Raw genomic sequence first — 15,438 nt, 5'->3', positions numbered from 1 at the left:
CTTGAATAACTGCTTATTGGCAAACCAAAAATCATATCCAGTTGCTTAAATAACTGCTTATTGGCAAACCAAAAATCATATCCAGTTGCTTGAATAACTGCTTATTGGCAAACCAAAAATCATATCCAGTTGCTTGAATAACTGCTTATTGGCAAACCAAAAATCATATCCAGTTGCTTAAATAACTGATTTTTGGCAAACCAAAAATCATATTATCCAGTTGCTTGAATAACTGCTTATTGGCATTCATTATACACCTACATCATAGGACATTTATGTATAAAACTTGGACATGGACCAGTGCAGGTTAGGTGCAGGTAGACACCAGAAATACCAGCACAGCTCAAATTTTACCTGCATTAAACTGCATATGCAGGTAGTATTTCGAGCCCTGATATAATCCAATCAACATGGCCTAAGTAAGAGAACTACTGTAATGTCCCACCTGCCCCTGTCCCTCTCCCTACTGTCCTTCAGCTGGATCTGTAGTACAGCATGTGATCTGGAGGAGTCCAGGTTCACCTTGGTGCTGCCGTTCCTCCTCACTGTGTTCCCATAGGCAATGATCTGTACAACAACGGACAAGCAATAAGGTTGGTAAATCCCTGTGTTAGAAAGCTCTTTGTACATAGCAAGAGAGTTAATACCTAGCCAACATAACTGTCAACTTCCTCAGACCAATACTATTCAGTCACATTCTTCAAGCTGCAGCAGCAACATCTAAACCAGTCAGTATTGTCCTGAGGAAGGTTACAGGCAGGCGGTCACTGAAACGTCAGCTAGGTGCAAAGAACTTTATTATCCAATAGTCATCCAAGTAAAGCAACTTATATATTAAATAAGTAGACCGATATAAACATGATCTACTACTGTCAGTCAATCTATACAGACTAATTGAAACATAACTATACAGTCAAAATCAGTGAAGCCTTACATAAAACATGACTTGTCTTTTCTATTGTGTAACATTTGCACTTCACTTGTGTACAGCACAAAGATATAACTTTGGTGTTTTTGGAAGTTGTTTCTCCTTCCTTACCTCCATGAGCTCGGACACATTACTGATGGGAATCTCCAGTAGTCCTGAGATACACACACGATGGCTGGCATCCTCACGGGCATACAGTCTGCAAAAGATATAAACATTGGTCCTTAAGCTTAAGATAAAATACACATCAATCAGTGTACATGTGCATGGATTCACCAGTCAGCAGTTTTAGAAAAGCTTTATCAGTTGGCTGACTAGAATTATTATCATTGTGTAGAAAAGTCACGGTGAGATCGCGTGACGCAGCTGGAGCATGTTTGCATCAGGACCAAGAGGTCTGGAGTTTGAATCCTGCCCGTGTCACTGATCTTGTGCGCTTGGGAATGACACTTTACTCTTCAATACTAGGTTTTCCTAACTTTACTCAGGTTTGGCTAGGGCCGTCCCTCAGATAGGACGTTAGATGGAGGTCCCGTGTTTGGGGAGAGCCATACCCCATGCACGTTAAAGAAACAACCATGCCGCAGTGTGTGAAGCAAAACGTTCCATCTGGAGTTGGTTATTTCACTACAAATCACCTGAATGGAGGTCTGGCAAACCTCCATTTCGTATCAGCCAAACATGTCAGTAATTGCCGATTCCTCGGCAGATGGACATTATCGGAAGAACAGAAATGTTATCCGATCATTCTCTCACCTCTTCCTCCCATGTAAGAGATCAAACAGCTGTCCACAGTAGATCTCGTAGAAGCTGACGTAGACCTGCTGCCCTTCTGTCCCGTACTCGCCAGCCTTCAGCTGTTGGAACAGGTCCTCAGCAGCCAGCAGGTACAGCCCCTTCACTCCGCGTTTTCCCAGCATCGTGTGGGTCTTCCCTGCTCCCGTCTGCCCGTACGCAAAACATGTCGACTTGTTCCTATAGGAGAAGAAAGGGATGGCATGTGTTAGCAGCGACACCTATATGTATATACCAGTACTGCAGGTACAGACCCTTCACTCCGCGCTTCCCCGACATCGTGTGGGTCTTCCCTGCTCCCGTCTGGCCGTACGCAAAACATGTCGACTTGTTCCTACGGGAGAAAGGGATGGCATGTGTAAGCAGCGACACCTACATGTATATACCAGTACTGCAGGTACAGACCCTTCACTCCGCGCTTCCCCAGCATGGTGTGGGTCTTCCCTGCTCCTGTCTGGCCGTACGCAAAACATGTCGACTTGTTCCTACAGGAGAAAGGGATGTCTAGCATCAGGCCTGTACAAACGTGCAACCTGCCCTAGGACTGTTTTGTTCCAGACAGTGTGTACTAACCTTGTGTTATTCATTTCTTTCTTTTAGTTATGTCCAGGGCGATGCTGTAAAAGTTCACCCTGGACATAACTTATAAGTGTACTTGTCTAGTACGTCATACGTGCAGTAGTCTCTGAGAATTATAAATGTACTTTGCTTTTGTATTCGATAAGGCGTCAGAAGTATTTTGCTTTTGTAGTTTGTCATACTGTACCCTACACACTATTGTACAGTTGTTGTGCATTACCTGTATCTATTACTAGTATTCATTTCATCTTTAGACAGCTAGGTGACTTCAAAATTCATTCATTCATCCAATCATTCATTTGATGGCTGATAAGTAAGAAAGAGCAGCTGGATTGGAAACCATCACAACTTCCCTCCAGGGTGAGGGCAGAGTGCCACAACATTTTCAGCTGCCCTCTATTTGTCATAAGTACTTGAGGGGGCTTGCCCACTAGTAGGGGGTTCCTACAACGCTTTACACTAAATTCAGGAGAAACGGCTGCACTCTAAGCTACATTCAGGAGGAAAACCATCTACTTATCAATTGCATATTTACAGAAAGAAATAACAGGCTTTCCCTGCAAGTGACAGGAATTTAAAATAGCTAGTCTACACATTACACATTTAAGGGCTATGCAGACCCCACTTGAGAACAGCTGGTGGTAACCTAACACCCATCCTACCAGGACTTTGGTACTGTAAATCTTGAAATGTTCACTGTTGTTTTATCTTTCCATTTTTTCAGTGTCAACTCTGCTGAAAATTCCGCGAATATGCCTTTCCAATGTATCACAATGCACTACTGTATGACAATCACATACAGAATCGTTTTCAACCGAAAACTCAAAACACCATGAAAAATCCCTTTCCCCTTCTATCTGATATCATGTCCCAAGAACAACTGAATTAATGAATTTACAGTACCCATAAGGAGAAGAGAATGTGGTGAGGGGATTGTCACATTCATAATGGCAATGTTAGAAACTGGCTAACACAGCAACATGTAACTTTCTGAGGCTGACATACCCTTTAAGAGCCCAGGACACCAGGGGTTTGGCAGTCCTTTGATGCACCTCCTCATTGCTGCATTCCTCACCAAAGGCCTCGTCAAAAATAAACTCATGCTGCAGACAAAGAAGAGGAAAACTTCAATCCAATAGCAGCTGCATTGAATAAAATAATTTATTAAACTTTGTAGCAATGTCAAAGTATTTATTTCTAAATCCAATCTAACTGAATGATTTCTGAGATGTTTTGAATATTAAGCACTTATATTGACGTACATGTAATTGACATAATAAAAACATTCATTTTACAACTATTTACATTTAGTTGTATAACTAAAAATGCAACTAGACTTACACTATTTTATAATGTATTGGTTTTCATAGATCATAGTTTCGTAGGTCATAGTTAAATACAATATATGCCTACCTGTTGAGTGTACTTGGTCAGATCCACGGCGACCTTTGCTTCGTTAACCAGCACAGCCTTCTTCCCCTGAACCTGGACTATGTCCGCCTGTCCAGCCTTCTTCTCCCGCTTGTTCATTGGCCTCTTCCGCACGCACACCCTGATCTTATCGCCTCCGCCACAGTCGTCTCCGTACGACAGTGTCCGCCGGGGGCTCCTGGCGTGAGACTGCGGCACGCCGTAGTCGTAACCCGCGCCGTGATGCACCTTGATGATGATGATGATTGTTTCAATTTAAAATTGAGGATGCAGAGACTTTCACGGTGCTTTAATGTTCTCGGTTTTTGCGGCGGCTGCTTCACCGCGAATTTAAAACCACCGCGCACATTTTTTCATAACAGTAAGAGACTACAGTGCATGGTGCTACTGCAAAATTAAAACCACCGTATACGTAAAAAGTCCATTTTCCTGCTAGCGCCAAATTAAATCTCCGCGAACTTTAATACATTTACAGCACCTGGCAGCCAAAGGCTGAATTGCGTATCATGATCGTAACAAGATCACAACAACAATCATTTAACAATAGACAGAAATCTCAAAATCAGTCACTGAATTGAACGTACAGTCGTTTATGAAGGTTAGACATCCAGGTAAGCAATATTCAAATACAATTCAATCTCTACAAATGGATAAAAACGGATATTTACTTCCGGACGTTTCGAGTGACATCCATCACTCTTCTTCAGCAAAAGCAGAATGAACTAGAGTTCCACGAACACATACCTTTGCCAAATAAACCAGGTTTGTTATGTAGAATGATGTCTGAAGACATAAATGTGCTACTCATTATATTTTATTTTATATGCCTGGAGTTGGTTCATAACATTTTGCCATTGCTTATACAAATTAGATCCCTATTTACATACTAATGTTAAATTGTATCAAGCATCACTTAAGCTGTCAGCATACCAAAAATCATGATGATCCATTCAATCCCTTCTTGACTCATTATCTTTCAAAGTAGGAAACTAAACCGGCTCCTGCAGTTCAAGAAAAGATGTTAGCGGACCCAAACATACACCTCTTACTCTCTGCTATCTTTCTCAGTTACATATGTGACAAGTCTGAAAGTCCTATCATGGAATACAGTGGATTTATCAACTTTCCTCATTAATTATGCAAATAAGCTGTTAATTTGCATAACTGGTATCTCATTATGTAACGTTTTACTTAGGCTATCAACATACCAAAAATCATGACGATCCGTCAGCACGTTCATATTCCTATTAATTATGCAAATGAGATCATCATCTGCATAATTAATTTGTATTGATATTTCTGTCTTTCTCAGCTGCACATGTGACAAGTTTGAAAGTCCTATAAAGGAATGCAGTGGATTTACACATTTTCCTAATTAATTATGCAAATTAGCTGTTGATTTGCATGATTAGAATTCCATCATGTAAGTCTTCCCTTTGGCTATCTACATACCAAAAACCATGACGATCCATCAATGCGTTTATATTTTCAAGTTTGAAAGTCCTATCATGAAATGCAGTGGATTTATAAACTTTCCTCATTGATTATGTAAATTAGTTCCTGATTTGCATAATTAGTATTTCATAATGTACATTGTTACTTGGGCTATCTACATACCAAAAATCGTGATGATTCATCAACACGTTCTCGAGTTATTCTCGTCCAAAGTTTGAAAGGAAATCGGCGACTGCAGTTCCAAACAAGCCGCTAGGGGGTCCAAACTTATAGTACTTACTCTCTGCCTCAAGGGCTACCTACCACTCAAAAATCATAACCACAGCATGTCCAGAACAGGAGATATAAAAAATTGAGGTTCTGCTGCAGTACCTTAGCAAGCCGCCAGAAGGCCCATTATCGAACTTGACCTTTGTTTTCCGACCCCTATCCACCTACCAAATATCATCGGGATCCATCCAAGGCTTCTCGAGTTATACTGTTAACACACAGACAGACAGACTCACAAGCCTAAAACATAACCTTAGCCATTCTGGCAAAGGTAACTAGTCAGAACAATTCAATACCACTACCAGTATAGCTAACTAGAAAAACTGGTTTAACCACTAAATCGTTAGGATCATATGCAAAAGGTTACATATATGTAAATCATGTTAGGATACAAGAATGAAGAAATTTTGCTTCAAGAAGAGTGATGGATGTCACTCGAAACGTCCGGAAGTAAATATCCGTTTTTATCCAGTTGTAGAGATTGAATTGTATTTGAATAATGAACATACATAGTCATTTACAGTGCTAAATGCGGAGGAAACAAGTAAATTACAGTTTTAAAATCATGTCGTCACAGATAGAATCAATTAGAAATATATCTCTACTAGCTGTATCCTAATAATCAAACATTATTCATAAGGCATAACGTTAGGTAGAGATACCTTCTCCGTGTACGGCTGTCTGGGGCGCGGGGGGGTGAACGACGGCATGGCCTCTGTACCGGGCCCGTCCGTTGCCGATTCCCTCTCGTTACTGGCCACATTTTCCTTGTTCTCTGATGGAGAGATGCTGTTGCTTTTTACGGCGATGTCGACCCGACTCTCGTTGAGACCGAGGGCCTCGTTCTGCTCAGCAAAGAACCTGCTCTGATTGGTCGCCGAGGTCCTGTGCAGGACAGACTGATAGTTCTGCCACGCCAGAATGGCGGAGTTGTTGAGATTCTCCGAGGCGTCACCGAAGTAGGCACTGCTGGAGGAAGTAACGTTGTCGGTATGATCGCGAGTAGTGCTCGTGGAGGATGTCAGTTTGTCGGGACTGCTGGGGGGAGTGGGTTTGCTGCAGGACTCGTTGCAGCGCTTGCCCTCGTCCTGCACCATCTTGATGACCTGGATGAGCTGGAACAATCGCTTCCTGTCGTGCATGTCCTCCACTCCAAACCTGCAGTAGGAACATATATGTCATACCTGTGACGCGAAAACATTCGATACAGGTGTTCCGGGCCGGGCCATAACTTCCGCATCGCACAGGTTCAAAAGGCGTATCACACAGGCTTTCTTCAAGTAAATCGAACTGTTTCGAGCAGGCCGAATGTGGCACAATTGGCAATTCAAATACCTGATTCGGATGTTGGAACATTGCTGTTGCAACACTTTTTGTTCGAGGGCACCAAATTTCTAGCGCATTTTGCATCAAACATGGGTTTTCTCAGGTGAGTATGACATAAATAAAATACAACACGGTGTATTCCGCATCACCCTCAATCCCAGCCCTCCCACAGGTCGGATCACCCTCCAGCCTTCGTGCAATCCGACCCGCGGTCAGGCTAGTACCTTGGGTGATACGGAATACACTGTGTTGTATTCTATATATATATATCGGTCATAAATCCATGATCATCTTCATGATTTGAGTATTGCCTGATTGGTTATATACATTTTGCTACTAAATCCTGTCCAGTTGTAGAGAGATCAAGATGAGTATACAGTCAAAACTAGCGGAGGAGATCAACCAGAAGACTGGCATTCAGCGATAAAATCTGGTCTGTGTTCATTGTTGAAAGGTGGGAAATATTACCAGCAAAAAGTGGTCACCATTACAGGTTTGACTATAACAATAGCCAGGTGTCCTCTTGAAGAGGTGGTCACTTAAGTACCAGTACAAGCTTGACTGCAAAAATCTATACTAGTCCTAGAGACAAAGTGCTGACATGAACATAAATATCAGTGTGAACTACAATGACCTTGAGTAGTCCTGCATGGTGAGTTCACTGAGCCCCTCTGACATGGTCAGGCCCTGGGATTCAAAGTTTGGGTAGTACCGCTCCAGTCGGGCCTCACGCAGACACTCGTACAGGCAGTTCGCCATGGTCTGAAATGGAAATTTTGTTGACAAATAAGTATGAATGACATGAAACCAAGTGTTTCATTCCATCTGTCACCTTCCTCGGGGCAATTGTGACAGATCCACATAACACTGCAGCATAGTGTTGATGAATACTAACAGAGTAATTTCAAGACCTAAGAAAAAAACGTTGTGTTTTCTGTTTCGGTCCCTACACATTAGGGTCAGATTATCTCTCTTTTTTCCAATTTTGAAAAATGTAGTTTCATCAAACGAAACCAAATAAAGTAAAATGCATGAGGACACAAATTTTTCAAATGAATTTTTTTGCTTACAAATCTGTAAATTAATTCTTTTTTTTTTTTTTACCTGAAAAGAAACCAGGCTGAATAAAAATTCTAACTGGACTAATGCTATGTGACTAATTTTTTTCAGTTTTTCTTTTGATCTATTTATAATACTGTAACGTTGCCTTCATCCTTAAGATAAACCTATCATAATTTTCTTATACTATATTATAGGTATTTATACATGTGGTGCTTCCATCTGTTTTTTTTTTTCCATTCAGAGGTCACTTCATCATTAAATATTTAGGAAAATTACACCATGGCAAAAGGTAAGGGAAATGTTCAGCAATTCCCAAGGGAGGCCAATTTCTATACTGTAGATCGTGAAACGTTTATGGCATTATTTACCACCAAAAATTTGCGACTGCGAATATGTACTACTACTACTAGCATTTCCAATTTGGATCACTATTAAACTACTGTACCACAGATGTATTTGAACACTGCGAAAATATCCTTTTCCTTCCTACCACAAAATAAAAACCACTGCAAAAGTAAATGGATTTTACAGTACGGTGTCTGTTGGTTCTCACGCCAAATGTAGCAGAATTGTCTTCAATAATTTGTGGGTGTGGTGTCTGTCAGTACACGTTGGAACATTGTGAAATTGTAAAATAGAGTCGAAATATCGAGTTTCCAAATGAAAATGGAAACAGTCTTGAATATTGCCATACTAGTACATGATAGTAAACATTTCAGAGTAGCACGTTTCTTTGGCTGGCTAATACTAGTAGTTTGAATAGTTCTAGCGATTGATGAATAATTAGAGATACAGAAGAAAAGACTTTTATTGGTTTTAATTTATTTTCAATCGCAATAATCTTAGTCTCTAATCTAGACTAGAATTCATTATACTTACCGTTATCATATATAACTTACAGAACGTTACATACATCGTAAGTAAGTTGGAAAATGTCACTTGACATTTTACATATCATTGTTTAATTTAATTAAAAAAATATGCATGCTGTACAAGTTCAAACCATCAACTAGAAGAAATTCACACCATTTTTTATTTATTCAACAAGTGCGCTACACTATTTTGGACAACATAAATCGGCGCAAATTGTTTTTGCTCGGGTTCGATTCTCAAAAAATATTTCAAACATCCCGGTTGAAACGTTATACCGGTCAAAACGGTCGAAATCAAACATGGGAGTTTGGGCAACTTACCTCTGATGAATCTGTACAGGCTTTTGCAAGAAGATTGGCGTCCCAGACGCCAAGTTAGAGACCCAGGCCTGGAGCAAACAAACACAATAAAACCTTCAAATCCGACAAAGCCCTCAACGAACTACAAAAACATGATAAATGCCCGCCATCTTTGATTTTAGAAAAGGCGCCTAAAAAGAAGACGCCACTTTGAACAAATAGGGGACAACTGGTTTGCTTAGTCGCAAAAGAAATAGAAATTTCTTACCACTATACTGTGGAATCGAATATACTTTATAAAACATCAAATAGATGTCAGTAGAGTTTCATTTTAGAATCATTATCGATTTTTACAAGGCTTAAATTTTGATTTAACTCTTAATCTGGTTTAGTACACCCCTATCGTGGGAAAGGTCAAACATCCCATTTCGCATATGCCATTAAGATAGTAGGGGTGCCGTGGTTAATATTTGAAAAACTATCAAGATCAAAAACTTGAAAATTTGTTTCCATTAAAAGCAAGTAAGTCATCTTTTTGTTCTTGATTTTATATACATTCATATTAACATGCTTATCCCTACCAAACATAGTAATCCTAGTAATATACAACTCCCCCAAGAACTTAGTGGTACATTCCACAATACAACATGGCCTCATCGCAAGCGCTACGTGCCGCTGGTCTCATAATTTTCCGCCGTGTCCCGCAAATCCAGTATCTTCTGCTTCAAACGTCATACGGGCAGCATCACTGGACACCACCGAAAGGTGACAAGTTGCTGTCTTTCATTTGCTTTCCTTTTTAATGCCACGAATTTTACGGATACTCCAGTCGTGGCCAAAGTACAAGGGCCCCTCTTCACTTGTCTCCATCGAATGCCGCGTTCGACGGAGACAATCAGCAGACGGCCTGGCCTGAAAATGAATGTCGGACACCTCGGCAATATATCTAGGACGGTTTTTATATGTTTCGTCGTCACGATTTCACCAAACTCTAACCCTAGCCCTTAATTCTTCTATAGCCATAAAGTATAAGTAAATTCAGAGTCGTCGTATATGGTCGGGTATGGTGTCGAGTTCACTGATTCAGTGATTGATTAGCGTTCAACTTCAAGTTGCCACTTGTAAAAAAACGCTAGCCTAGGGTGCTGAGTTTTCCAGATACCCATGAAAATACATTGGTTTAGTTAAGTTAATATAAATAAAAAAATAACGTTTTGTTTAAATATATTGTCAATTTGTCACTCTTGTGTTCTCCCTAGGGCATGTTGATCCCGGCGAGTCAGACCTCGAAACTGCGTTGCGAGAGACGCAGGAAGAAGCCGGCCTGACAACAGAACATCTCAACATCGTGGACAACTTCAAGAAGGTCTTGGAATACAACGTGAGGGGGAAGCCCAAGACGGTGATATACTGGCTGGCGGAACTGAAGAACAGCGACACGCCCGTGGTGTTGTCAGACGAGCATCAGAAGTTTGAGTGGCTAGGGCTGGAGGAGGCGTGCGCGTACTCCGGGTACCAGGACATGCAGGAGGCGCTCAGAGATGCGCACTTCTTCCTAAACACTCAAAATACATGACGATTCTCAGGAAAATGAGAGCAGTTTTTTTTTTTTTAGATACCAGCAAAGTGTAATTTTACTACAATAAAGATAATATGGAAAAAGACATCATACCTTCCTATAAAGGGGATCATGGATAGTATAATTGACCAGGAGAGTCAGTGCGCAGGAAGTTGTTTTTGTAAACAGAGGAAAGAACAAAGTTGTATCCAGGGAAGGATTATAAAGGAACGTACATTAGTAATCATTACATGTACTCATATTTCATTGATTTTGTGAAACATTTTTTTGTTACCTCCATGAAAAATGGAGATATTGTTTGAAAATAAGTAAGTCACAGCATTTAGGTTGGGTAGTCCAATATGACAGGGTCGTTTTTCGGGTTGTAAGTTGCAGGGTGCAGTAGGTAATTCGGTCAATTGTACAACGTTTGGTGTCTACTCTGTATGTTTGGGTGTAATTTATGGTGAATTTTGTTATTTTCATGAAACAAGAAAAGCGACCCTCACAGAGCCTACTCAGGCTTAGGTTTAGGTCACAACCGGGGCCCGGCCGTGCAGTTTTTGGGAAGGAAAAGAACGATATAAAAGACTTAGAAATACACAAAATATCAAAGGCAACCTAAGCAATATTACAGCGTCAAAGTGGAAATATTCTGAATAAGGCAATCTGCATGATATTGACATCTACTGCACTGTATTCTCACATTTACATCATCATTTCATACATTGAGAGGTTAAAAACGGCCCAAAGACAAGTTGCACGAGGATATTCCTAATTATTGTACCCCAAAAAAATAAGGACTTGATCTGGAATCCTTGTGCAACTCGTTCCCGCACCGTTATAACGGCTCAATTTATGGAATAATGATGTAAATGTGCTAAAATAGTGCATTAGAAGTCAATATTATAAAGACTGCCTTATTCAGAATATTTCCACTTTTAACAATGTAATATTGCATAAGTTGTGTATATTTCTAGGTATACGTTTTAATTTGTCGTTTTTGTAAACATCCCGGCCGGGCCCCGGTTTGGAAATGTGACCTAAGCCTTAGGTTCAATTGGAAAAAGGGGCCCTGTCGGGTAGTTCCCGGGATGTTTTTTGCACTTTCGGGCGTGCCCCCTACGTGGCCCCGTGGAATACCCTGCGCGTCCCGGGATGAAATTGAGTACGGGAGGGCACCGGGTCCATGTTAAGTCGGATTTAAAATTGGCCCGGTGTGACAGCGATCTCGCCCCCCCCCCCGTGATCTCGCCCACCCCCCACCCCCCCGGGGGGCGAAATCACTAGCGATCTCGCCCTCCCCGGCTAGTGATCTCGCCCCCCTTTAGCGATTTTGCCCCCCCCCCCCAAAAAAAAACGGGTTTACATGACATTTTAGAAGTTGATTGGTATAAATCACAAAATGCAGTTTCAGAATGATATAAGTACACGTGTTTGATACATAACTCCATTCATAGTATCAATATTAACGTAATTACATGGTAACTAGAGTTCGGCGACCTCATACCTCCATGAAAATTTAAAGCTTTTGTAAATTTTATGCAATGAATGAACATTAACATAATTTATGCATGGTGTTGTTCATCATTGACTAACGTACACATGTCACAATAATAAAATTCCCATCATTAATCATAAAGAGGTTTTGCAATTTGTACATAAATTATGCAAATAAGTTCCTCATTACCATATTTGGTTTCTGCTTATATTCCACCTATCATGATTAACAAGTGTTACATTTATTGAAGTCCAGTTATATTGCAAACAATGGAATTATACAATGTCCTCATTAATAATGCAAATTAAGTCCTCATTTGCATAACATGCATATAATTACGAACATCTTTGCCCAAGCTACCTGCATGCCGAAGATTATGTCAATCCGTCGATCCTTTCTGCAGTTATCCTCTTTGGAGTGTCTTTACAAAAAAGCCCCTGCAGTTCCGAAATTAAATGTTAGGGGGCTGAAACCTGCCCCACTTTGTCATGACACTGCAAGCTATCTACCACCTGAATGTCAAGACCCTATCACGTCCGGGCAAGAGATACATAAACAAGGTAGAGAGTATGTTTCAGAATTCATAACAAACACCTGCGACACATTGATGTAAGATGTTTACTGATTATGCAAAATATATATAACAGTGCTCATTATTGATGTCGGTATGTATGTACATCTTTGAAGCAGCAAGGAAATATAAACATGTATCTATTCATTTGCATAGCAAATATATACAAGTATCTCTCGCTCTTTCTATATACATATATGTAGATATGATATTCGTACATATAAACGTTATATATCCTCTGTATATAAACCATACCTAAACTTTTGCACACACGAGTATCAAATATGCATTGTTAATAGTGCAGAAAAGTAAACTTTAAAGATTCTTTGCGCAAAGAAGTTTAGCCTTCATGCAACTTAGGGTGTATCATCAACATGATCAAGGGTTAAGGAAATACAGACCATGTCGTGGTCTGAGTAGTATGTGTCTACAATGTTAACCTGTGCGCTGCAATTTGAATTGATATAAACATGATCCAAAAGACTACCCTGGTCAGTGGTTGGAGTTTGAACTTGTTGCTTGAAGCCGAACTGCTTCATGACTGTCAGGATGTCGTGGTCTGGATATTTTAGGAGGTCAAAATTGAAATCCCCAAGAATGATTGTGGGATTTTGGAGTAAAGGTAGCATATTTTGCAGCCTTTCCATGAAGATGGCAGGTGGGAAGCATGGGGGTCTGTAGATGGTGACAATGTTGACTTTGGTGGCTGATTTTGTGACAGTAATGGCTGTGCACTCAAGTTCACTAGCCGTGACTGCAAGTTCTGCGGGGCAGACTGCTTGTGTAGCAACAGTCATTACTCCACCTCCTAGCCTTCCAACCCTGTCAGCTCTGAAAGATTGGGCCTCTGGTAATACAAGGTCAATCGGTTCCTGTCCTTTTAAAAATGTCTCGACAAAGCACAATACATCTATCTGCCTGAGGAACTGATTTGTCAAGTTTTAAGTCATCTAAATGCTCAAGGTACGAACGGATGTTTAGCAGTCGGATTTGCATACCGGACATTGTAGTAACAAAGGGCAGCGGTACCTTGGGTGAAAGTTTTTGGCGAAGACGGTTCATTTCCTGCACTCTGTCAGGTTGACATCTAATTGACTAGCGATCAATACCTAGAAGGTACAGACCAGTCAAGGTCGTGACGCGGCTCATGGCAACATGACAATGACCTGTCACTGAAGTTGCTCTTGTCGTCCATTGAAACAACAATTCTGTCAAGTGTTTTGCCCTGTACTCTGTGAATGGTACAGCCCCATGCCAAGGTCAGTGGAAATTGTGCACGTTGCGCTTGAACCGATTGTTTACTGCCAGTCAAAATTGGAAGGGTTTGTCTCTTAATGGGCACTGCGCCTGGGTAGCTGTCTTTGTACTGACTGTCTGCCATCGCCTGTCTACCAACACGATCACTGTCAAATGTAACTAACACAGTATGGACGTCATTTTGTGTATTGTCAATGCCAACTACTTTCCCCAAGGCACCATTAACCAATCCATCAGAGACATCGATGTTGACGGTCACCATGACCCTGGCACCTACAGCTAGCGATACAGTTTCTTTTAAACCTCTATCGTTCGACGTCTTGTATGAACCAACATCTACGAGGCCTGTGTATATGTCTTTCTTTGTGTCAATGGCCTGAATATGAAAATGCTGCGTCGAAAGTTTCTGTAGATGGTCTTTGTTGTGGTCATCAACTTCCCTGTTGGTTTTGAAAACATGTAGAACTTCTGATGGGTAATGAGGATCTGTTTTTGAGATGATCCTCGACTTTAACACGGTGATGTCGTCTTCCGTACATTCAGCTGTTCTCATTCTAAGTAAGAGTTGTGCAAAGTCTTGGTCTTCTCTTTGCCGCACACATTCTGTCAGTTCCATCATGGTGAAGTTCTCCTCCCATAGTGATCCGTGTAATTTGGCATAACTGCGGATAGATGTAGAAAAGAAATGACAATGAAATAAGGATCACATTCGAAATTTCTGTGCACACGAAAATACATGCACACATAGGGTAAGTGGCATATGAACAATGCTAAGTGGATATGATCAACCAGATGATGGTAGCTCACCTGTCAGTAGGCAGGTCGAACACATGCCTTTGTCCCACGGGTTGCAGCTGGAAGAGGTCGCCCACGGCCAGAATGCTGACGCCTCCAAACCTTGAATCAGGGTCACAGGTGCCACAAATATCCTCCAGGCGACGATGGGTGTGATAAAGGTGATCTGAACCTAACATCGAACATTCATCTATGATCAGAAGTTTCAATTTTCCAAGGCGTAAGCGGAGATTATGTAACTTCTCACTACCAACAGGCTTGTATTCGTTGCTCTTCTTCGGACCACCACCAAACCCGAGAGCCGAGTGTAAAGTCATCCCATTGATGTTGAATGCTGCTGTTCCGGTGAATGCCGTGATCAGAACAGAGAGTTCGTCGGGATCGTAATGTCCGGACAACCGTTGCAGAAGCCTTATGGTTTCGTGGTGTATTATCTTGATGACATGGCTCTTCCCAACACCGCCGGGGCCGCTTAGAAAGAGAGTGTACTGCGGTACCGGTTGGTCATGTTGCAGTGCGTATATTGAATCTTTACACCACTTCCGGTGGACGCGGACAACTTCCATTTGTGCAGCATTCAAAGATCGCATCATGCTTCTATATGTGGATGATGTTAGTGATGTTGTATTCAAGTCTGTGGAGAACCGCCTATAAAGCTCAGAATGATCATTGGTGTTCCTGTGTGGTGCCAAGTCTATGTTGTCGCGTCGTTCTCCTCAGTAAGTCATTCTGTGTAGT

At 41.2% G+C, this 15,438-nt stretch overlaps 3 protein-coding genes across 3 annotated transcripts in view; 1 reads left to right on the top strand and 2 right to left on the bottom strand.

Moving 5' to 3' along the window:
* Positions 1 to 9,280, bottom strand: part of LOC118409183 (kinesin-like protein KIF24) — an 18,305-nt gene extending 9,025 nt beyond the window's left edge. Inside the window, exons 1-8 of the mRNA XM_035810052.1 lie at positions 9,040 to 9,280; positions 7,419 to 7,546; positions 6,121 to 6,616; positions 3,716 to 3,961; positions 3,308 to 3,405; positions 1,685 to 1,903; positions 1,040 to 1,127; positions 446 to 567 (exon numbers count right to left, since the gene is read on the bottom strand). Of these exons, the coding sequence (XP_035665945.1) occupies positions 446 to 567; positions 1,040 to 1,127; positions 1,685 to 1,903; positions 3,308 to 3,405; positions 3,716 to 3,961; positions 6,121 to 6,616; positions 7,419 to 7,543 (1,394 nt within the window). The 5' untranslated portion in view covers positions 7,544 to 7,546; positions 9,040 to 9,280. The remainder of the gene's footprint in view (positions 1 to 445; positions 568 to 1,039; positions 1,128 to 1,684; positions 1,904 to 3,307; positions 3,406 to 3,715; positions 3,962 to 6,120; positions 6,617 to 7,418; positions 7,547 to 9,039) is intronic.
* A 345-nt stretch (positions 9,281 to 9,625) lies between these two features.
* On the top strand, positions 9,626 to 10,670 carry LOC118410414 (bis(5'-nucleosyl)-tetraphosphatase [asymmetrical]-like). Its single transcript, XM_035812129.1, has 2 exons — positions 9,626 to 9,783; positions 10,278 to 10,670. The coding sequence occupies exons 1-2, from the start codon at positions 9,666 to 9,668 to the stop codon at positions 10,592 to 10,594; spliced, it is 435 nt and encodes a 144-aa protein (XP_035668022.1). The 5' UTR covers positions 9,626 to 9,665; the 3' UTR covers positions 10,595 to 10,670.
* Positions 10,671 to 13,750: 3,080 nt separating this feature from the next.
* LOC118409182 (ATP-dependent DNA helicase PIF1-like) lies at positions 13,751 to 15,399 on the bottom strand. The gene is made up of 2 exons (XM_035810051.1): positions 14,713 to 15,399; positions 13,751 to 14,567 (listed from the first exon to the last, which is right to left on the bottom strand). The coding sequence occupies exons 1-2, from the start codon at positions 15,291 to 15,293 to the stop codon at positions 13,751 to 13,753; spliced, it is 1,398 nt and encodes a 465-aa protein (XP_035665944.1). The 5' UTR covers positions 15,294 to 15,399.
* Between the last annotated feature and the right edge of the window lie 39 nt (positions 15,400 to 15,438).

This window comes from Branchiostoma floridae, chromosome 2 (assembly GCF_000003815.2).
Source record: "Branchiostoma floridae strain S238N-H82 chromosome 2, Bfl_VNyyK, whole genome shotgun sequence".
Classification (NCBI taxonomy): Eukaryota; Metazoa; Chordata; class Leptocardii; order Amphioxiformes; family Branchiostomatidae; genus Branchiostoma; species Branchiostoma floridae.
The sequence above is the reverse complement of the archived record's forward strand: the minus strand, read 5'-3'. Positions and strand labels throughout refer to the sequence as shown.